The 23,914-nt window shown below is 43.1% G+C and overlaps 1 protein-coding gene across 3 annotated transcripts in view; it reads right to left on the bottom strand.

Moving 5' to 3' along the window:
* Positions 1–318: 318 nt before the first annotated feature.
* The window catches only part of LOC140543120 (E3 ubiquitin-protein ligase TRIM62), a 44,536-nt gene continuing 20,940 nt past the window's right edge, over positions 319–23,914 (bottom strand). For 2 of the 3 annotated variants that reach the window (XM_072666144.1, XM_072666145.1), the window contains exons 3-7: positions 14,378–14,473; positions 9,728–9,984; positions 9,547–9,591; positions 8,974–9,089; positions 319–4,067 (exon numbers count right to left, since the gene is read on the bottom strand). In XM_072666144.1, coding sequence (XP_072522245.1) covers positions 3,517–4,067; positions 8,974–9,089; positions 9,547–9,591; positions 9,728–9,984; positions 14,378–14,473 — 1,065 coding nt within the window. In that variant the 3' untranslated portion in view covers positions 319–3,516. The remainder of the gene's footprint in view (positions 4,068–8,973; positions 9,090–9,546; positions 9,592–9,727; positions 9,985–14,377; positions 14,474–23,914) is intronic. The other variant, XM_072666146.1, reaches the window with a different exon arrangement.

Here is a 23,914-nt window from a genome sequence, read left to right as displayed (position 1 = left end):
AAACGCTTGGCTGTGAACATATGACAGCTGATTGGTTTAAAAAACAAAAAAAACAAAACCCACACTGACAACTACAGAGAGTAATATGAACGAGGATACAGGCAGTTTTTTTGCTGTATTCCAGCTCAACACAACAGAGAGAGTCATAAAGTTCAGCTATAAAGACAAGGAAGAGACAGACATTAGCTGGATTATTGTCAGTAACTGGACAGAAACCCGCTATTATTTTTACTATAACACTATAATATCATTTTGGCTCATTCTTAATTAGTGGTTCTCGTCCTCTCAACCCCAATGACGAGTCAAGGCAGAAGGCTGTAGATTTCACCATTCTTTAATTGTACAGTAAAACATTTTTCATGAAGCTCTAGCAGCGAGAGCACACCAGAGCGCATTTACACAACGATGGGAGCAAAGCGTCCGTCATCCAAAAGCAGTCATCATATTCATCACTGTTCTAATAATCATTATAAGCATCGTAAACTCTTTACTATATATATCAAGTATCCCACCACCCAATGAAAAGCACTGACAGCCGCCTGCTTCAGATAAACGCGAGCTGTCCAGACTGTGCAGAGGTTCCCGTTACACATGTGCAGGATCACACGTCCCACAGCGCTTCCTTAACCTTTAAACATCATCATACAACAGACAGCACACACACAGTAAAACAGAACCCAACAAGAGTGGAGGGGGATGGGTTTCATATGTGGAATGAACGGAGAGGAAACAGGAATGAAAGTGTTCAGCTTGTTCTAGATAGTGGGGGGGAGCTGATCTGCTGGGACTCCATGGCTGGACAAAAATCCAATTATTACAGAATTAACGGCCATGTGTGTTCATGACTTTGGGACTGGAGTTAGGTAGGGAATTAACACTGGCTTTTGTGGGAACTCTTAACTAGCTCAACCTTCTAAGGCACTGTTATATCTTGGACATCTTAAAACTAGGTGTGCTCAGTGATTGATAGTTGGTCAGAATCACGCCAGATGGCAGATTGGCAGATGCTTAACAATACATTAATATCAGACAGATGTTTATACTTTATTGATATTTAAAACCCTATAGTGATGCGTTCATTACATTTCTGGAAAGCGGAATGTTCATGTGACGCTGGACAATTTTTGATAAAATAATCATTTTAATTGTATTTATTTTACTGCATTTGTAGCCCTACAGAACCCGAATTCATGCTGTAATGTTGCTAAACCCTCTGGAACACTGGTGGGCACCAAGCTTGATCCTAAAAATGTATGTTCCTGCAGAGTTTAGCTCCAATCCCACCGGGTCCATCTAATTACAGCCTTCAGAAGTCCTTAATTAGCTGAATGAGGCGTTTGGTTTGGTTTGGAAGTAAAACCTGCAGGAAGAAAGACCTCCAGATGGAGGGCTGGTGATCACTGCAACAGGGAAAACTGCAAGGCAGGGAATTCTGTTATTACTGAACCAAAATTAAAAAAAGAAAATTCAAACAAAAGGAAATTCATTTTCAAATCAGATCTGTGGAATGTGGAACTCCTACGCCGATTTACTGAAGTTAATATCTTGTTTTGGGACCAAACTGAATTTTAAGCTTCCCCTTATGTTTCGGGCATTCTCCTCCCAAAGTCACAAAGTCACATGACTAATTCAAATTCATAATGAACTCTTCTGTCCAAGGAATAAACATTTCCTGCTGGTTAGATAGAGCTGCATTTCGCTATGCAACAGCAGAGAGAAAGATTATAGCAGGATGGTTATTGCTGATGTGGGAGGAATAGCAAATATAAAGAAACTGCAAAAGCTCCCTGATGTATTAGAACAGAGAGGCTATGTTTTATAATTGGACCTTAGAGAATATCAGTGTACCAAATGTTTACACTGCGGTAGTGGTAACATCCCTTCATGGGCAAATAAGGATCTGAAAGTGCATTCAGAAATGTAGGTGTAGGTGCAGTGCTACCATGTAAGACTTTAGTGGCAAAATCCAGAATCTTTAGGCATTTTCTCTCACCAAAAAAACAGCACAAGAAAACAGAAACTAAAAACAAACAAACAAACAAACAAACAAACAAACAAACAAACATCACCTGAAGTAACTATTTACATTAAGGAAAAATTAAGGTCAGTACACAAAAATATTTGGCCCATTCATTTTTTTCCTCAATAAAATGGAACAAATGGAATGACTTTGCAGTCTTTGGTAAAAGTAAAATCAAGCAAACATCTTGCAGCACAGTTTCTGCCTCATCAGTTATAGTTGACAGATGGCCTAATGGCTGATAATCCAGCGCTCTCTTTAACACACTGACTGTCCTAATGAGACGTCCCGGAGAAAAGCAGTGCGGTTCAGAGGAGTGCAGGAAGGAATCACGGAGTACAACCAGGCTGGATAAATAAAAACAATGTATGACAACATGCTGAAGGCCAAGGAGAGTCTAGGGTGGACAGAGGATGAAATGTATGCAATATGTACAAATGTGCAATGTCACAAACCTCTCTCCACCAGCAGCAGAAACATGGACGAGTCAGTCCGTCAACGTACTGAATATCAAACACAAAAAAGGTGATACTGAGAGGGGTAAAGGGATGCAGGGATGGACCTGGAGTAAATGTAAAAGACTCGTTCGGATGCACTCCCATCCACTGATGCACACAGGAGACACGGCTGGACATCTGGACCGCGATTACTGCTGGACGACTGCAAAGTCACTCGTGGTAGACTAGTAACGCTGATAAAGGTCACCTGAGGAGCAGAATAATTCACGTGCTGTTCTTACCACAGAAGGGAGCGCGAGGGAATAAGTCATAAAGAGCACATATTCATATCTCATCAATCACCAGCAATGCACAAGATACAACCTGTGCAAAATAATAATTATAATAATATAATAATAACAACAACAACGTAATAAATGGTAGTGTAGCAGTACAGTACTGGACATTCCACAAACACGCCAAAGCCAATTGCACAATGACCAGAAGGCGACACAGCTTCACATCTCTGGCTGCAGAGGAGCTCTATCCCAAGGCAGGAGCCATAAAAAGGAGGGGAAGGGGGAGCACTTGGCCACTGGAGGCTGAGAGGATGAGTTAGAGCATTGTGTAAGAGCAGCTGGGAGACCCTGGGAGAGCAAGAGGGTCATGGCAGGATTGCAAATGACCAGCAACACTGAATGTACAAAAAACCCACAGAGATCCACCCCCCCTCTCTCAGAAGTGTGCAATAATTTTCACTGACATTTCCTATGCAAGTGTAAGTCCTCACTACAGCAATTTAACAACCCACTGTGCCAACAAGCACGTCCAGCAGCCTGAACGATTCATCCATCACCACTTAAGCCTTTCACAACCACAAATGCCTAAAAGCGAACTGAAAGAAATGAAACTTTACACACCCTGGGCTTTTTGATGTTTTTTTTTTTTTTTTTTGCTTTTTCTTAAATAAAAAAAAGGAAAATAAATCTATTGTTCTTCAGAAGCCTGAATCAGATCCTCAGCCTAGCTCAGTTGGCCAGCTCAGTCTGCTCAGTACTCCTATAGACGGACAGTATTGATCCGTAAGGGCTGCACGTTCTTTCCGTTGGCGTGGCTCTGGCCAGGGCTGAAGTATGGAAAGAGCTTGGCGGAAAACTTCTCTCGGTAGGTGTAGAGCCAGGACATATCGTCAGCATTGTAGAAGACCAGCAGCCCTTTGGGGTAGTCCAGGTAGACGCCCACTTTCTCCAGTTTGCTTTTGACGTTGAGGCGGGTCCAGGGCTCGGTGCAGGCGCTGTACTGGTTGCCGTCGTGCATGACTATACAGTAGAACCCACGGCTGGGCTGTATCTGGATGCTGCCCTTGCGGTTTACCGTCTCGTTGGCCACGCCAATCATCCATTGAGTCTTCTCAGAGACCATCACTTCCCAGTAATGGACGCCCGCGCAGAAGCCTTCAGCTCCCAACACAGACACCTCCACATCGAAGCGACGAGGCGAGTCCTGCAGCGGCTGCGGGTGCAAGTTTCCATATGCCACTATGGTGCAGTCGTCAGATAGTATCAGCCTCTGGTGGGCGGTCACAGGATCCAGAGTCAAGGCAGCAGGCACTGCGAGATTCACAAAGAAAAGCAGGACATTATTATTGGTATTTCCAGAAACTTTAACAACTCATCCACCTGCTGTTACTGGTGTGCCATCAGTCACTGATCTACTAAATGATTTCAATCTTTGGAAAAAACACAGGGCATTCAGTGGGAGGAACCAAAAACAGCCCTTTGTTCAGTATCCTGCTGTGCGCCTTCCTCTCCTTCATAAAAAAAAAGAAAAGCCACAGGCAGCCAAGAGGAGAGCTCATTGCTGTCAATCAGATGTGCTGATGCAGCTCCACATCCCACCTCCAAGCAGAAACGACATTATTCACTGCACACACCTCCACTGCGCAGCGTTCACGACAGTCACAGAGAGATAATTAGATTCATCTGACAAACTTAAACTCCCTCTCATTCCATCTCGGGTTCCCTTCAAATTCCAAGCATACACCAGAAGGGAGAGGCTACTTTGTATGCTTGTCAGTTTCTCTACAACAATACCCATTGGTATTGTGGTGGCTGGGGAACACAGTGTGCAGGGAATTTAAAAAATCTTGCCCTTGAGGTGGAGATGAGCTTTCTTATACATGGCTTATGCATCCAAATAACCATTACGAAGTCAGTGAGTGCATGTTAAATCTTACCAGTAACAGAATCTGACAAAGACTTATCAAACGATTCTTTTAAAGAACATCAAGCCTGAAATGTACAATAACCATAAGCATTGTTAACATGCATGTTAGGAGAAGAGTATTGTCCTACACCTGCTAAAGGCCGATTTATGCCTGATTTATGTCAGCGTAGGTACGGCGGAGCTTGCGTAAGCGGCCTACACCATTGCGAGAGAAATAATTCTGCACTGCCCTGTAGTCAAAACACTCTGGCGAGGGGGGTGGGGTGGTTCTTAATTATTTTGGAGTTGGGGCAAAACAGTAGCTACTTTTACAAAAAAATCTTCAACGTATGAGAAAGAAGACCACTTGGTCCTTGAACTGATACAGACGAATTTCCTGTGTTTGTCCACCCACTGAGCAACACAGACGAGGAAATGCAGGCAGATCTGATCATTTGGGTCATCATGTGCAACCATTTATCTCACATTAGCATACACACAATCTATGATCCATGTTCCTCCAATGGAATTTTAAAGTGGCAGGGAAGGAGGAAACATTACTGGAGAGGTGTGCCTCAGGCTACATGTGGGCTAGGGCGTATTTTCGACACAGGGGTATAAATTGGCCTTTCGGCCCATGGAATGAGCGCCATGCTCTAGAGTTGCTGACTGAGGAACAATAAATAAAAACCTCATCCATCAGCCATCACCTGCCTGGCAAGGTCCAGAAAAGAATGCAGTTCTGCCTATTCGGCCCAGGCAGGCAGCAAAGTGCCAGCAAACAAACTGGTCCAAGCAGGGAACCAAAGCCAGATCAAGAACTGAGGGAGATGCTGGGCAGAATAAGGCAGAAGGAATCCTCCTGCAGCAAGCTCACGAGAGACTACTTTCTGTGTTGGAGTAAACAAACAGGAGCAGCACCTCAACTCATTTCAAGTGAACAGATTTTTAAAAAAGCAGCCTCAGCAGGGTACCAAATATTGACCAAATTACCAAATTTCAGAACGCATTGTGGATCTTAACATCATATGCAAGTTAAAAGCACGATTAGTCCAAAATCTAGACTGGAGATGGCAAAATGTATAGGTCATAAGCACACAGAAAACTAGCGTGACTTCTGGAACCTGTACTCAAACCTGTAGTCTTTTCTTCCAGATGTTTGTTCTGCCGTTTCTGCCCATGCCGCCTAAAACATGCAGGGCTATATGCTCATGCCCATGTCTTCACTCTTCAATTAAGGGTGGTTAGAAAAGAAACTGTGGCTTGACTGGCTTATAAGATATTAAACACTATTAAATGGTCAATGGTGTTTTAACAATGAGAAGTTTGGGACCATCTGCTCTTCATTGTGGAAAAAAGGTTCTGTGGTATAAAATGACCTCTATTATGCATTTCATGTGGCCCTGTCTGGTAAAGAACCTTGCTCTCAGAGCCTTAAGATGTTGACCACATATTTACTAGTTTTCAGATGTGAAGGGCCCATGACCTGATAACGATGCTGGGTGAAGCCAGCGTTCATTGCAGTTGTCACTCGGTGGTCACCAAGGTAACAATGCTAACGCCATGGTAGCAATGTTGGCAGAGGCTGGCTGCCTGCATGTTAACACTGTGGTAGCGATGCTGGGTGAAGCCAGTGGCCTGCTAGTGCTGTGGTAGTCGATATGCTATCGGTATGGACTAAGACACACACAGTCACAAAGCAGCTTTACACAACCAGTAAAAAACAAAACAGTAACATAAATAGACATGAAAAATCTAAGACCCCCAGTGAGCAGCCAAATGGTGACAGTGGCAAAGAAAAAGACTCACAAGGGGAACACGACCCATCCTCCTCTGGTCAGAACTATTTATAAAATGACTGATAAAAGTTACCAAACCATCTATACTGTTGAACTGCTCTGATCATAATTATAATATAATAATCATGGTCTAGTATAACTTAATGTAGTCATGGCAGTAATGGTCAGAGTTATGACTAGTGGTAATATTAATAGTGGCAGATAGTTAAGAGTCCAATTAGGTTTTAACATGGTCATTAGGCAGGTAGCAGCGGTAGTTCTCCGACTGCCAGTATGAGAAAACGTCTTCTAGGCAAAGAGGATGCGGTCAGTGAGCAAGTGAGTGAGTCAGTGAGTCAGGAAGCGAAACTGACTCCACTAGGAATAAAGACCGTGATTTTACTTCAGTATTAATTAGCAACACATCTAATCTAAATTGTATGACTGTATTATATATAAAAGCACAAAGATTGGATTAGATCAGTACTCTGATTAGACTGGGGTCAAAAAAACAGGACTGGGACATCCCTACGCAAGAATAGGAAAGCCTAGTTAATTCATGGGCTGAGGAAAGTCCTCTGCATGTTAAAACCATCTATTATGAATAACCTTGGAAGATAATTTGGGATATGACAACACAGAGGTATGATAATGTGGCTATATGGGGAAACAGGAGGAAGCTGTGTGTAAGGCACAAAAAAGCTGTGTTCTGTGAACATCATTTTGTGAGCTGAAAGATAAGCTTTCTTAGACCAATTTTTGACACTTTGCTGACATTGAGCAATCATGGGATATTCAGACTGAAACAACACTGCCTTGTTTTCCTCGAGCCCCATACATAGGCATGCCTGTCAGGCGGATAGGGAAATTTGCGAAACATTTCCATCCTCCCTATTTATAACCACTGTCACAAGCAGCCGAGCCTGGAGCCGGTCCAGAGGATAGGATGTTGTCGTTTCCACTCAATGACATTGGCAGTTTGCGCGTCAGGTAGCCCATAAATATTTCAGTCTCTCTTTCTCTCCCTCTCTGAAACGCACACACACACACACACACACACACACACACACACACACACACACACACACAGACAGAGACAGAGAGACAGAGACAGAGACAGAGAGAGAGAGGGAGAGACAGAGACAGAGAGAGACAGAGAGAGAGACAGAGAGATAGACAGAGAGAGAGAGAGAGAGAGAGAGACAAAAACCCAAGCTCCTGCACCAGCCGGCAGGTCCACAGAGTGCTGCAGAAATCACAAAGAGGTTGAGGGCTATAAGTATAAAAATAAAAGAGAAAGAAAGAAAGGTCTAATAATCCCACAAATCCTTCCCAGTGGAGGAGAATGGTGGCTCCACTGTCATTACTAAGGTTTAAACCCATTGTTACTTTTGGCACACAGTCAAGGAAGACTATGCAACCCTATTTCATTCAGTACCGATGAGGCTGAATTGAGGAATTGATTGAAGAAACTGAGATTTTTCAGCTCCCTGGTTTTTAAATAACACTGTTATGACAGTGGGGGTGAGAAGATAGGGGTGAAGAGATCATATTGCAATTCCATTGCTACATATTACATAAGGTACTACAAAGACTACAGTGTACCATGAAACTTTAGCCAGAATATTGAACTTCAGTAAGCCTTGCTTACCACCTGCCTGAGTAGTGAGTAGACTAGTAGAGGTATAGTCCCCTCTCAAGACCTCTGAAGGAGTTCTCTGGTCTCTGGCATCAAGGCATTAGCAACAGATCCCTTTTAGTCCTGTAAACTGAGAGATGGGGCCTCCATGGATCGCATCAATGAGCCTTAGGTGCAAATGACCCTGTTGTCATTTCTTGGAGCACTTTTGGTAGGTACTGACCAATGCATACCATTTGTTTTTTTCATTTATGCCTGAACGTTTTATTTTTTATGTGACCACCTTAAATCATTCAAAACCCAAAAGATTGTCTGATGAATCAAATATAATAAATAACAATAAATCTTCACAGCACAATGTGTATCTGAATGACTGAATGGAGGCTCTTTGTATATTACACATTTTCGCAATATCAGTATTATTAAAGATAAAATAACAAGTATTGATATTTTTTTAGTCTACAGCGCACACCATAAGCTGAATCCAAGATTATACACAGTGGTTCATCTAAAAAACAAATGTGAAGGATGTGCATTTAGTCTCTCCATTTTAAATGGATTTTAAGTGCATTGTCCTGTTCTGCAGAGGCAGATTGATGTGGTAATCTGTGAAATCAGAAGGTGAATTTAAGCACAGATATTAAGCTTTGCCATTTTAACTGGGAATATTTGGCAAGTAATGCTAAGAAAAGAGCACCAGAACACTAAGCTGACAGATGAAAATGCATGACATTTGAAATAATTAAACCTAGATTAAGCATTTAAAATTGAGCTTGGGAAAGATAGAGAAGGCTGTGTGAATTCCTGTAATGCAAATGTTCTGGCTTTTGTGTCAACATAAACCTGCTGTTTAAATAGCTAGAGGCCAGTGAATGGAAAAGTGACGCGCATTACCTGGGGAGATATCCTGGAACAGAGACTTCCAGATAGTGTACTGCAATGGCCCCATGTATTTGGATGTTGGGAAGTCCTCATAAGTAAGGTTGGTTTCATGTATTTTTCCTTTGATTCTGTAGAGACAAAAGAAAATATTTGTTCTGTCAAGATCACCAACCATTTCTGTCCGCCTCGTGCAACAGAACAGACACAATCCTGATTTTCAAACAGTCGTTTATTGCTTAAAAAGCTGACTTCGCAGGGAGGCGCAAACGGCTGAAATTCACACAGGGTGTGGGGTCAGTCCGGGTGCTAGCGCAGATGACTCTCATTAAATCAAGCGCTACACATTAATCACACTATTCACTTGCCCATATGGTCCTTCCACTCCTCTTTAGCCTTACCCGAAATGAAAAGGGTTTTTTGTGGGTGAAGCTTAACAGCTTAAGCTAAAGTTTAAATATTTACCCCAAATTAAACTTAGACAGCTTATCTAACCCCAGCTAGTCTTGGTCCTAGAAGGTCCAAAAGCCCTCATCTGCATCACATACTGCAAAATTAGACATTTTAATTTTAAATATCCTGACTTGCCTTGGTAGCTTCCACCAGCAAAACCCTCCACGAATCACTTGCTCTCTGACCAGCATTTACAAGAGAAGGAGACAAGGCGTTATGGACCAAAAAGCCACTGCATTCTCGGACCACTATTTCATAACCCTCCCCCCATCCCATATTCTGCAGAACCCCTAAATCCCACCGTCCTCATCCCTACCTCTCAGACGTGAGGGCCACTCCCTCCAGGAACTCGTGGCGGCCGGTCTCACTGAGTTTCTCCTGCAGTATCTGGATGCCTTCTTTGACGTCGCGGAGCTGCTGGCTGTAACGCTGGATCTTGTGCTCGATGTCAGTAAGGGTGCGAGCAGTGTCCGCCTCTAGTTCCTCCAGCATGCTCTTCTGCCTCTCGCGCAGGAAGCGGTGCAGCCGCTCAAACGCATCGCCAATAGTGGCTCGCAGGCTCTTTGCTGAAGACTGCAAGAGAGAGTAAGAGTAAGAGAGGAAAGTTAAAGAAAATTGATGAAGAAAAAAAAAAAGAAAAATGTTCAGAAACTAAACCCCTGTAGCTGCATCTTTGCTGGTGCTTTCTGAGACTAAACTGCTTGGATCATTGAATGTAAAAAAAGTTTAGTTCATTGAGTTCAACATCTATGCAAATTCCATGTCCAAAAATCTCCTTTTAAGAGCTCACATCCATTATAACCAGAGGGCAGTCTAAAAACACTGTCCACTATTTGTGCTCTGCTGGGTCCATAATGACACAATGTGTTTGGACCCCAAATATTGCCACTTGTGATGTAATCTAAAACTTAATCTTAATTTATCCATTTTAAATGAAAACTAAACTTACCAAACCATATTCATAATTCAAAAAACACTGAATGCTGCCGAATGTATGGTTAAAATCATATAAATATGATATTCTGAACCATTTATCCACTGCCTGACTGAAAAGGGTTACACAGTAAAGAAGCAACTACCAATTCATTAGTTTAAGCCAGAGGCATGCCTGAGAGAAATCAGTTCAAGCAAGTGTGTCAAACAGCAGAAATTCTGGCATTAAAAAAATAATAATAACAATCATAAGCTTCTGCATAATTAAAGCACTAAAAATAATATCAAACATGAACAATTATCTAATACTCTCCTGGGTACAACGTGAAGTGTTATAAAGGGATACTGGGCTATCAGGCCATAGGACAACTCAGACAACTGGGGAGCTAGAGCCTGAAGGCAGAGCTGTTGACAGAGATTCGTCTAATGGCCACAGAGCAGATGCCATCAAGCTGGCCGTCCCTCATCTGCTGAGGTTAGTCAAGGACAGGCTGGGAATGTAGCACAATCTGCTATTCTGTTATTCAGATTAGGGTTGGGTGGTATCCACTTTTTTCATATCGTGATATCGTCTCAAAATATTACTCCCGGGGGGAATTACCAAATACAACGTTCCGTTTTCTTACAGCGTTTTATAAATCAATCAATTAATAAATGTTAAACTGTCAGTTTGACAATTACAAATGCTACACTGCTCTGAATTGGGAGAGAAAAGTTGTTTAGCATTAGCTTAGTTAGCAGCATAACAGTGTGAATCAAGTGACTGCTGTTGGGAGTAACAGAAAGGTGAGATGAGAGACTGGTTCTGCAGCGCTGGGACTCATATGAGAGCACAGAGTCGAGTGAAGGGTCTTAAGAGTGATTTTCACTGTTTTTAGGCACATTGGAGTAGACGGCTTCTTCCTTGCTCTATCTGTCAATCTTAGCATCGCTAAATGTGCAACTACGATGTGCTAGCTTTCCCACATGTTCTTAAGTGTGGCTCTCTTAGATGCACATGGGGAAATGAGCCTATTTGGCCACATACTATATCAGGGCTGCTAAATCCTTTTCCTAAAGATCTACCACCCTGAAGAGTTCAGATCCAACACAGCTGACTCTAATGTTCAGTTGCTCCTGAAGGCCTTCATGATTTGGATCAGGTGTGTTAGATTCTGGGTGGAGCTAAACTCTGCAGGGTGGTAGATCTCCAGGACCAGGATTAAGCAGCCCTGTAACAGATAGACACAGGACAGAAATTTGACACATCAGACGTCGTAACGTCGTCATTTGAAATACCCATTTTTAAATACTGCGGTATATGGTACTACTGATACCCACCTAATTCATTCATTTCTGACATCACTAAAATTTAGTAGATAGTAGATAGACTATGTGCTATGTACCATTTCATTTAACAGGACGTGCAATGTCAGCTGCTTGTATCCAAACACTGTCCGCCGCTCTATGTTGCACGCTCACTTACCACAGAATACACAAATTCATTCCTTCTTTAGTGCTCATCAGCCTATAATTATTATTACCCAATTGATTAGACTTAATAGACATTAGCCAAATATCGGAAAGGCCGGGTTCACCACTAGCAGGCAAATGTTGAATTTCAAAAACTAGAGTGCTCTGGTGAGGGAGAACAGCTGTGAAGATGTAAAGACAACAGCACAGGGTTTTGGGAAAGAGCAGGTGAAGGGCAGACATCTGAGACACCTTCTGAGAAAATGAATCATGTCCATTACAGCATCAAGCACATCATAAGACAGAACAAAGGGGAAAGATCTGAGCTGTCTGGCCCAAAGCACCATGGGCTAAAAGGAGCTGCCAGGCCCATCCACACAAAAGAGGAGTCCTCAAGAGAAGAAACTGATGCAATATTCCAAGTGCCGCATTCGGCTTCTCAAAATCATACGGAATGAAGCAAGAGACCACGCTGTCCCTCATCAGGGAAAATGAAAAGAACACATGTACTTTGCTGAGTGCAAAGTTGCATCTCGCCTCAACCGATCTGCCTCACAAAAACAAAACAAAAAACAAAAAAGTTCCTCTTCTTCCTTAAAGCAGCTAACGTTCAAAGGGAATTGCCATTTCCTGGCCACTGGGAAGCTGAAATCCTATTAAGATCATTTATCTCCACAACAGGAGGGGAGGATTTGCATTATTTCTGTGGGAAGGATTGGCCCACTTGGTGATGCTAGATGGATGAGCAGGGCTTAGCGACTCTCAAGTGATGTTGGCCTCTTGGGTTTGAGCACCCCAAGGGGCACCTCTGTTGGAGAGTGGGCTATTTAAAGTCCTCTTGTCCTACAGAGGCTAGGCCTTTCAGCAGCTTACTACCCACAGCATCTGCTAATCAAGTCCATCTCCCCACAAAATCTTTTAAATCCTTAAATCATTTGTTTTAGGTCAAAAATAAGCTTGGACAGTGTGGGACATCTTCTAAAACTAAGTCCGAGTTCAACAATAAAACCTTAGTTTTGGCTGTCAAATGCAAATGCTGTGACATCAAAAAAATAAGGTTAAACTTGAGCTCTGTTTTGTTTTGCTCACCACTGTCTATGGTAGTTTTTTTAAAAATGCAGCTGCTGAGGATCATGTCTATTAATGATGCTTAGAAGGCTGATTCAGGGTCTGAGCTGAGGAAATCATCGGGAGCACACAATCCTGGATTGTGCTCTCTTGCATTGCTGTACCAAGCGTACCGAACTGTAACGCATAGGTGTAGGTAAAACAGTACAGACAGCAGATGGTATAAACACAGTCATCACAAGTCAGCACTTGGCACTTAAGCCAGGGCGTCACTGCTCCTGCAGGAAGTTTATTGTAAATACTGGAGTAGACTTTAACTAAACACAGCAGATGAACAGGGTTCCAGATATGGCAGCATGGATTGTTAACCAAATACACACAAAGTCACATCAGAACACTATGACCACCCCTAGATTGGAATTAACTAGGCCGGGGATGTCAAAGATGCCATATGACAGAGTTAACTGCACTCCATACTCAGCTGTAGCAAAGTGCAAAACAATAGTTCCATTTGATTGATGTCCAAAATGGCATGATCATAGGGTACTTGACCAGGGTACGGATATGTTGCAGACTCAAATTAGAACATGTACCACACTGTTTTGTAGAATAGCGTTACTAGTCAACACATGCTGGGACAGAGAGATAAGCTGGAAAGCAGACAACCCCAATCAGGTGAAGCTCTATACTGAGTACTGTTATACTGCAGAGCATGATTGGATATCAATACAGCCAGTGGAGCAGAGGACAGTGGAGCGTACGCAGTTGGCTGAAAAAGGCTATCCACAATGACAAATGAGGCGAACTGCGGACATGCGGGGGTTGGGGTGGGTGGCTTGTCTGCTAGGAATGGAGGTAAAAAACACAGAAGGTGTAGAACTGGTAGCTGTATTGCCCATGCCGTTTCTCTGCTTATTAAAACAAGGCTGCAAAATTCTATACTATTCAATAAACCAAATCTATAATCCCTTCTTCCGGGGGGGGGTGGGGGGTGAGGGGGTATGGGTGAGGGGGTATGGGTGATTGGAATTGATAACTCTACAGTAAGAGAAACAAGAAGCAGGGTGGCTTTAGATATTTTTGTCATTTGTTGCTCTGAGGGTCTACCAGTCTATCAATTCCCACCCCCAAATCGAATCAAAATCAAATCGAAAACTTCTGCTGTCATATGTAAACCATGCAACACTTATTTTTTAGAATGCCACTCCTATAAAGCTACAGTTCACTGAAATACATGGACAACAGAGGCTATATGAGACTAACTTGATTGTTTACAGTCTATAGCTGGGTCAGCAGTCATATTAATAGAAACTCACTTAAGTAATATTAAGTGTACAATAGAACTTCGGATACAAGAAGAATTGACTAGGCAAAGGCTTAGTCTGGCATATTATGCACTGCATGCAATACTTTCAAAGGGTTCTATTTGTGATTTTATGACCTATAGAAGAATGCCTGCAACGGCTCAGTGAAGCATGGGGGGGGGGATATGACCTTATGTTGAGAAAGTTACCTTGGTTTCAGTGAGCTGCCTCTGCAGCAGCTGCAGAGCCTCTGTGTGACCCCTCTCGCTGTCCTGCAGAGCTGCCAGCTGCTCCTTCATCTCTCTCTGCAAAAAGAAGAACAGTACAAAAACAATTGTCATTTACTGGCCATTAACCAGACAAACTTGATCAGCGATTCCAATTCTTGTCTTGGCAATGTCAGGTCATTTAATAACAACAGTTCCAAGATAAAGTCACTTGCTTCCTCTTCAATCTACAAAATTAGCCTTCCTAACCACAGCTCAGGTAATCAGAGTCAAGTTATAGCTTGCTATAAATAGCACCATACAAGAATGGATTGCTCTATGCATTGTCTGCCACATGGCAATTTGTGCTCTATCCAAGAAGTCATTCCATTCAACATGGACTGTTTATGGACTATAAATCTCTGATTTGAACAGAGAGGTGATCACAACAATAAATCTATAACTGGCTGATCATAAGAGCCCTGACTGCCACACATATTACTCATTCTTTAAATCTCACTCCCTGTATGTTTTCTGCCTCCCAACTGAAAACAACTCACTTCAAATCAAGACTACCGGTACATGTTCACTTATGCTCATACGGAGAAAAACAAAGCACCTACACACTAGTAGATAAATTGGACAATATATGAAAAATAGCACTCTGACTTAGACATTGAGGAGATCAATACATCAATTTCCTCAGTGGAGGATCTAATTGGTGGGTGAAATTGGCTTAAAATTGCAGACAATCCTACAACAGCACCATTAAGATCTCTATAATGGACCACCTTCGAGCATCATTCAACCTGTCCGCTTCTAATATGGCATAAGAAATTTCTAAAAGTTCGTCTCCATGAGCTATTTACTTCTCAGACGTCCTAGAGACCTAGAGATCAGAAAGCACCCTGGGCTAAAAGCCCTGTATGATTTATTGATTAAGGAACATTAGCCTAACCCATTCTTCTTCATGCATGAAGACTACGTGGACTTGTTTTCGTCTGGATTGGAACGGTGTGATTAAAACGGTGTGAATAAACAGCAAAATAGTGGCGCTATGTTTTGATGGGAGAAAATAAGTGAACCTCAGATGGATAAATAAGAAATAAAATAAGCCTCCGGAGATTTCCTTGCCAGGGAAAGTGGGCCTCCGCAGTAGTGGGCTTTGGCAGATTCAGGACAAGCGGCCCACCTCTGTGTGCCCGCAGGCAGAATGAGGACGAGTGAGGAGACCCAGTCTGGGTCACAGAAGCCCAGCAGAGAATTACACACCATCGTGTGCCTCCCGCTGAATATCACTGTTCAGTTTACCATGACAGACAAGCTGTAAGTGCATGTGAGTGGCTCAGCTGGCAGAAAGAATGTAAAATACAAAGAAACGATACATGGATGGAAACTGCAATCCTCATCCTTAATGTCACTCTCAAGGAGGTTAATGAGATAAGACAGCTTACAATACTTGAGCACTATTACAAAACTAAGACTTGTCAGACACCCAGTCCAAGCATTTCACAATAATAATAATAATAATAATAATAATAATAATGCAAAATCTGTTTTATTATAGCCTCTTGTAATGTCAATAGCACTATGCTGGTAAGGTACAACAACATAAATAAAGACTGTGGGATACAATTCCTTATCCATAGAAAACTGTGAGAGAACCAAACGTCCTAGACTGCAAAGAACCTCAACTGTAGTCTCTCAGTCTAAAGCAGGATATGCATTTATACAGCTTTTCAACACTACCATTTCAAGGACAAAGTCCAGAGTAAAAACAATTCCCCATTACTCTTGGGGGAACATGGTAATACATTTTAATGATGGGAGTGCAATGGGATCAGCAGGTTTCATTTCCCACTGTGAATTCTCTAGGACTACAGCCGGGTAAATGGGCTGAGAATAGGTCAGAAAAGGTGGCTGTGCTGCCTCTGCTGAGGTTTTCAGAGAGCAGGGCCGCAGGACAGTCAGCGAGCCAAAGGAATACCCGGCACACTTGTTCGAGTTAAAAGCAAATGGTTATTGGATCATTATACAACATGAATTTTTTAAGATCGCTTTTGTCAACAACAACCCCCCCCCCCTCGCCCGGCAGCGTATTCACAGGATGCAGAGCACTCCAAGAGCAAACATCTGCAGTGATGCCGCATGACGGAAGCTGTAAACAAGTTGTCCCTGCAATGTTCTGCACACTCGCGCAGCATGAGTGTCTGTAAAAGAGGCTCTGACTGCAGAGCGGACGCGAGGCTAGAGTGGGGAGGCAGCCCACGCCCCAAGTCCATCCATGCTGGTCAGCTTGAGTCTGACATGACATTTCCCCAGGGTGCTGCATGACAGGGAAAGAAGGTCACTTCAGGGCGATTATAAACCCAAAAGCTCATTTCACTCCAGCTTCGCTCCCATCATGCTTGTTCCAGGGAATGACTCGAGGTGAATAAAAGATTAAAAAATAAATAAAGATCACTGCCACTCGGTTGTAAAGCACGCACTTCAGGCTTTCGATTTTGCTACTTTTCTTGAGTTTCCCCTCTCCTCATTAAACACAACAGCTTGCTGAAGCCCTTGTTCTAAGCCCTTGCACTTGCCAGCGTTGATGAAGGCAAGTGAGATAAACAAGACGGCATAAATAATGAAAAGGGAGGCATGCTGGAATTATGTGCACTATAAATCAGGTATACTGTGTTTGGAGCAGTCCGCCATTATTGCTGCTCCTTCAGATTTTCGTCTGCTGGCAAAGCAGACCATCTTTTTTAATTTGACCTCCTGCCTTTCCTGAACACATAATTCCACACAATGTCTAACTTATTCACTCACAAACAGCACGATATTGCTGCGGGGGAACGAATCTCCTCAGGCCTAACCACACAATCGCATGGCCTCATTAATAACAACACGCCTGGAAGGCATCGTTTTGCAAGGACACTTTGGCATAACCTCGTCAGAGCCAGTGTCATAACTATCTGTGGGCAGGAATCAAGAGCTGAACAAGCAGCCCACTGCTCAAGTGCGCTAAGGCCATCTCTGTCCTCTCTCTTTCTGACTGCTGTGTAAATCACGGCTAAAGGGGCTAGAAAACTGTCATCTGCACTCCAGCCTCATCAAAGAACCCGTAAGTCTTGCTATGACACAGAGGGGGGGATTGCTCTGAATCTCGGGGGGGATGTAGAAACACATGAGTCATCTGGCCATCAACACGCATTGTCCACCAGGACACGACAAAAGCCTGCTTGTGAGATGCTGTTGCAAGATGTTTTTAATGCCAGTAAGAGGAGCAAGACATGGTTGGAAGCAGGCTCAGAGAACAGTGGAACGATGTTCAGATGGGAGGAAATCTGTAATACAGATGTGGCTGCTACTTCCTGAGAGGTGTAAGAAAATATACTGGAGCTTTTTTTTCTTTTCTGCAAGAGGCTTGCAATCTCTGGCAGTAGTGACCACACTCAGTGTTTACAATCTGAGCACGCAAACAGTTTCTCTGAACAAGTGGGCGACACTGTGGGTCTGTTACCACCTGGCATTAACATGTGTTTTGGGCTGATCGGATCATGTTCGGATTTTACTTGTCCGCATGAAAATCCAGGCGTAAACATCCCCCAAATTGCACTGTGATTAGATTACGATCGGATCACTCAAACCACATTTGGAGGGGGTCAGAAACTGATCTCGGCCACATTTAAAACAAGAATAAACGTAATGTGTTTTCTGTGATCGGATCAGTCAGGCAAGTTTAAATAACCTGTTGCATTTTCAGACTGAGCTGTGACAGGATTGAAAGCACCATCTATTGTTCCACTGCGTTGTAGATCCACCGTTGTTCCTCTAAACTGTTTACAGTCTCCCGATGCAGGATCATTTAGATGAGAAAATGTTGTTTACAGGAAGTAAACGGAAATGATGTACATGCTGGTGTGCTTTTTGCGTGCTGAAGTAAAATCGGATCTCATCTGGCCACACTGGGGATGCACTTTAATGAGAAGTGTAAACCAAATCTGGTCGAAGTAGATCCAGATACTATCTGGATACAGAATGCATGGTAATGCCAGGTACAATCAGGCCCTGTAATGCTTACTAACATGATGTGCTCTGCACTGCTCACAGTTACTTGTATGTTAATGACCAAAAGAGAAAATAAAACACTTCGGTCCAAACTCACGTCAAACCTATGCCCAAAAGCATGCAAGACAGCCTTACACCCTTGGTTCAACTTCATAAAATTGGCCTCCATGAGTCAAGTCAGCAGATTGTGCTAGGATAAGGCAGTACCCAGTGAAGCAGGACAGTGCAATAGGTAGTTCTGCAGGGCGACCCTCAATGACGTGGCGCGCAGAGCTTCAGGGTCCTTCATATTTCAGCGCGTTTGGTCATTTTAATTTTTGTCGAATTTTCAGAACACGCACATTGTTACAGCCAAGGTTTGTAATTTCTTTTATATATATATATATATAAAACTTCAAGTAGTCAATGATTATGAAATGCGCACACAATGTGAAGGCTGGCTGGCATTTCCAAATGATGTAATTATGGCAGCTATGATGTGCATGTGTTTATTCACATTTCTACACATAATTCATTTAAACATTTCAGTGGGGAAACCTCATCAAAAAAGCCAAAACTGCCACTTGGTAACCTCAAAAAGTGGGGAGAGGAGAGACCCTCCAGCTTTTCTTCTCATGCGTCCTCTGATGTGTCATTCATTTTCCACCGCCGGCGGAAAACCCAGTCCGACGAGGACGTGAGGAAACATAACATGCACATCCACACATTCAAACAGAACTGCTGTGTCAGGCCAAAAAACCTCACAGCTATTTCTCCTCTGCTTCCAAACATCAAATTGCGATCCAGTTGCGCCTCCGATCTCAACGGCGGCTTTTCGTCTAGCATCAGCAGAGGCTGCAGCCTGTGGGAGGCTCCCTGCAGTCAAGGCACGTCGTCCCCTGCCACAGCCCACTGACACGGCTCACAGCAGCAGCATGACGATGGGGCTGAGACAGTCCATCTAACGCCAATCCTCGGCACATAGCGCTATACACACCAAAGCAGGATGCGGGTCTGGAGGGAGAGCTATAATAATCAGACCTTGCCTTCAGGGGAAAATGCAGTGACCAGTCACATTGTGTCTGAATGCTACATTGCCAAAGCAAAGCCAGGTGGTCAGATGTATTGCAATTACACTGCCTATTATTGTGCAATATAATATCACAATATTGAGAATGTGATACACCTTGCTACCATCCAAAAACACATTAGCAAACTCCTGATGTGAGGCGGATGAAGATTACCTATGCAACATGCTTGTTGGACCATATGAATCCCTAGACATCCAGCCTATGATTGGTCAGGATACCCACAGCACAAAAAAAAAAATAAAATAAAAAATAAATAAATAAATCACTAATCAGTTAGAGGCTCATTTACATATTCCAGACTTCTGCAATATTAGTATTGTGAATGTGGATAGTGCCATAAGAATGCTAAGCAGATTATACATTGTGCAGCCCCTCCACTTACGTGCAGAGAAAAGCAGCATTCATATGCAGACACCCAGCAACAGAGTTGATGGAGGTTGTGCTTTTGGTGTCAATCATTGTCATGGCATTCAGGCATAGACAGGCTGCACTGCATGTCAGAGCACTATAATGAACAAAGCTTCAGCCTTCACGATGACAGAACCAGTCTATCCTCTTGCCAGTCCTGACCTCCCTTCAATTGCCACTCTACTGCACTCACTGTGGAAAGAAGACAGAGGCTCACCAGCTTCCTAATTGATGGATGTCAGTCAAGAGGCTGGGGAGATTAGAAGCAGCCACAGGGAAAGGCAGACAGAAAGAGCCAAGCGGTCAGGATCACTGGTCCCTTTTAGACAATGCAATCCAAGCTGCAATGATGCTGTTGCAGAATGTAGAATACTCTTAACTACAACACTCGAGTGCAATGAAACACTGCAAGAACTTTTTTTTTGGCAATATGCATCAGTGGCATGGTTTACACGCAAATATGACCTGAACTGGACTGAATTAATTTAGATTCTTGATTCAATTCCAATGTATTTATACAGTGGGTTTCAAGCTACAACAACAGTGGCAAAGGAAACCCCACTCAGATCAAGAGGAAGAAACATTGAGAGAAGCCAAGTCTCAAAAGGGGAACCCATTATGCTCGACACTGGATGGCTAAACTATGAGCATGTCCATGCAGATAAACAGGCACAAGCATAGTCATGCAGTGAGTTGAGGATGAATCAATGCGAGGCCCCAGAGCAGGACAGCAGGGCAGCAGGGTGGTGGGATGGCACAGTTATGACATCAAAAATGGACTCGTGTCCATTTGACTGAGGTGTTTATATGTACACTCTACTTCTGATGAACAATCTGATAAACACGCATGCTACAAGCAATCCGATCCAAAATGACGTGCATGTGTAAAGTACCGCTTAGTGTACACGTTACCATGACAACATTTTCAGTAGAGGTTTATGTTTTTTGTGTTTTTTTTTTTTTTTATTGCTTTAAACTGATAGAGGACGCAGGAATATGTACTTCACTTATTAAAGAAGGGGCGAGCGGAAGAGGTCAGGCCCTGCAACATTCTGAGGCACATGACCTATCCAGCCCCAGCGCTGAACACACGCTGAACCCTCTGGATGAAAGTGTGCAGTAAAGACTGGTGGAAAAGAGTAACACCAGTACTAGTTGTACCAAGAATTCACGGATTTTGAGTGGAAGCAAAATTTCCGTATGACACAGCAGGCGCTCATGATTTGATACGACTTGATGAAAGATTATCTTGCACCCCCGTGGAGCTCAGCGTAATGGTCGGTGTTAGCTGCTCGCAGGGAGGAATTCTCTGTCCTCTTCAAGCAACACGGCGCTGGTGAAGGAAGAGGATGGAGAAATCCGTGCCATGTTCTGTGGACATAATGCATTTCGCGGTTGCCTTGCACTTGTTGGGGACATGGCCGTTATTCTTCTATTTAATTAATTATTTAAAGAATTACCCATCTTGTTCAACTGGAAAGAAATTGTACCTGGAACGGTCTCTATATGGACTCCTAGTCAGAGCCATTAGTCGGCTTACTAACAAATTATCAGGCTACATGTAAACGTGGCTTGTGCTTGTAACAACTGTTGTTTCTGCTGCTAAACGTTAGCGATTGCCTCAGGGATATCCATTTGTCTTCAGAGTCTTTTTTTTTTCCTGTTTCAATTGTTTCCCTCAATGATTTGTGAGTGAATTATGTTTGACAACACTTTGGTTTCAAATGACTAGTAAAAGGTCTTTCCCTTTCCATTTTCTATACAAGGAAGTTGCAGAAAGAAAAATGTATAGAAGACCTGCCCTCTGTGTAGGTTGACTGCTCTTAACTTTTGGTAAGATTATATGAAGGGCATTAATGTAATTGAAAAAAAAAGGACGAAGGTTCGAATGACAAAGGTTCCATAGGTTAGGTACAACACATACATGAAGAAGAGAGTCATCCTCATTTACAAGGACAGGACAGCTTCATCACTCAAAACTAAAACACAAGGAATTTCCCACCGCAGGGCCGAGCGGTTACTAAGGCCGTGCCATACCATTCCATGCCTGTTAGACAAGTCACGGTTTCTATTTCCACTGGCTGTGTTGCTAAATCAGGACCAGGAACTACACACCATCTTCTAACCATTATGCGCTAGTTTCGTTCTGTAGTCTGCAAGACTAATGTCAACTGCAAGACTAATGTAGCTAGCTAGCTTACTCACTCAGCTAGCTTATTCATCGGTTAGAAACGTGTTACCTGCATTCACAAATCAATGAGACTATGGTATATAGATGTAGTGCGCTAAATAATCTTGGAAACCACTTAAACAAGTCTGTTTGAAACTCAATGGGGTTTGACGACCTTGGCATGTAATTAGCGCTATGATAACAGATAGCTATAGCTGTGGTCCTGGTGTAATAGACAATTTACAGACACAAAATCATAAACAAAGTCTAGTACAGCCGTTACACATTCACTTTTAATACAGAAACCCTGTTCGTTTGAAGTGCCTAGCGAAGGTAGCGATGTTGGACGAGTCTGCTTGCTGGGCTATGCTAACGTCTCTGTAGTGATGTTGGGCGAGGCCTGTAACTGACTCTAGTAGGCTAAACTTTAATTTGCTGTAGTGTAGTAAAGTGTTGCCACACTAATGATCAGTGCACTTAAAGGGAGCTAAAATGGGTGCTAAACAATTCTTGTACTTTTTAGATACAGTCTTCGCCATTTTCTGTACTGAGAATATAAAGTCCCAGGATCTTGTGGCACAAAGAGTGATGCAACTATAAAGCCAATCAGCAGGTTAACTGTGCTGAGAAAAATGGGTTCAGCCCTGCAGTGAAAAAGAGGCCAGTGTCCATCTGGACACTGACAAGTAAGGTATCTAGAAGTAATACATTAAAACAAAAGAGGCTAACCACCAGAATAGCATTAGAGCTAATTTAGTCTCACATTTATAAGGATGAAAAAGAAAAACACTGGACCCAGATCTGTACATGCATTTGGAGTACTCATTATTTAGCACAGGGATTCCAGCACGACAGTTATGAGAAGAATCTTGTTGCACTGGCAGGGGAGAGCAAACTCTGGGGTGTTGGCAGATACTGCATGCATGGCCTGCTGCTTCTCCACAATGCTGCCAGAGAGGACCTGTTGGCATCGTGCAGACTTTCATAAAAGAGAGAGACAAAGAGCTTTTTCACTCTTCCACCTCACAGGGCAACTGCCAGAGCAAGCTACACTAGATTGATACATCAATCAAGCATGCACAATCAGTTCCGGCGCAGTTGCACTTGGACCCATTTCGGATATTGACTTAACAGGTGTCTGATGACTCATCTCTCGCACTCGTTTACAGTCAGCTGGAGGCGATGCCACAAGTTGCAACAGTCATTAGGCGAGGGCTGTGCACGGGTGATGAATAATCAATCATCTTTCAGGTCAAGAGCAAAAAGAGAAGGATCTAATAATCTAATAAGCCCGAATGAAGAAAAATGTGCGGGTGGCAGGAACCTGCCCTTACTGCGGAAACTGTAGCCCACCTTTCTGCAGAGGCAGTGAGACATGGCCTCTGCAGCATTTTAATGGTTTGGAGAGCAGGAGGGAGAAGTTCACCTCCAGGTGGAGCCAGAAAAGCTTCACTGGGCTGGAAAACACCGGCAGAGACGGATCAAAGCTACTGCATCCACCAGACGGCTTTGCAACAGTGCTCTTGAGTGATAGGTTATCTCCACAACACTGGCAGACCAAACATAATATCTCTATGTTCTGCTGCATACAGGACTTGACTTGACTGAGTAAACGATCACCCCCTCAGTGTAGCTTCCAATTTAAAAAGAAAAAAGTGCACTAGCGCCTACATTACAATCTAGGTACTGGACCGTTAAAGGTGCCCAAGAATGATAAACTGTGTTTATTGCATTGCATGGGACATTGCATTAGATATTGTGAACCTCAACACTGTTCCAATGAGTCATACAACCAATAACAAAATAACAAAACCACAAGAGTGTTACACTACAGTC

Source organism: Salminus brasiliensis, chromosome 21 (assembly GCF_030463535.1).
Source record: "Salminus brasiliensis chromosome 21, fSalBra1.hap2, whole genome shotgun sequence".
NCBI classification, from domain to species: Eukaryota; Metazoa; Chordata; class Actinopteri; order Characiformes; family Bryconidae; genus Salminus; species Salminus brasiliensis.
Note: the sequence above shows the minus strand (reverse complement) of the source record. Positions and strands in the feature narration are given on the sequence as shown.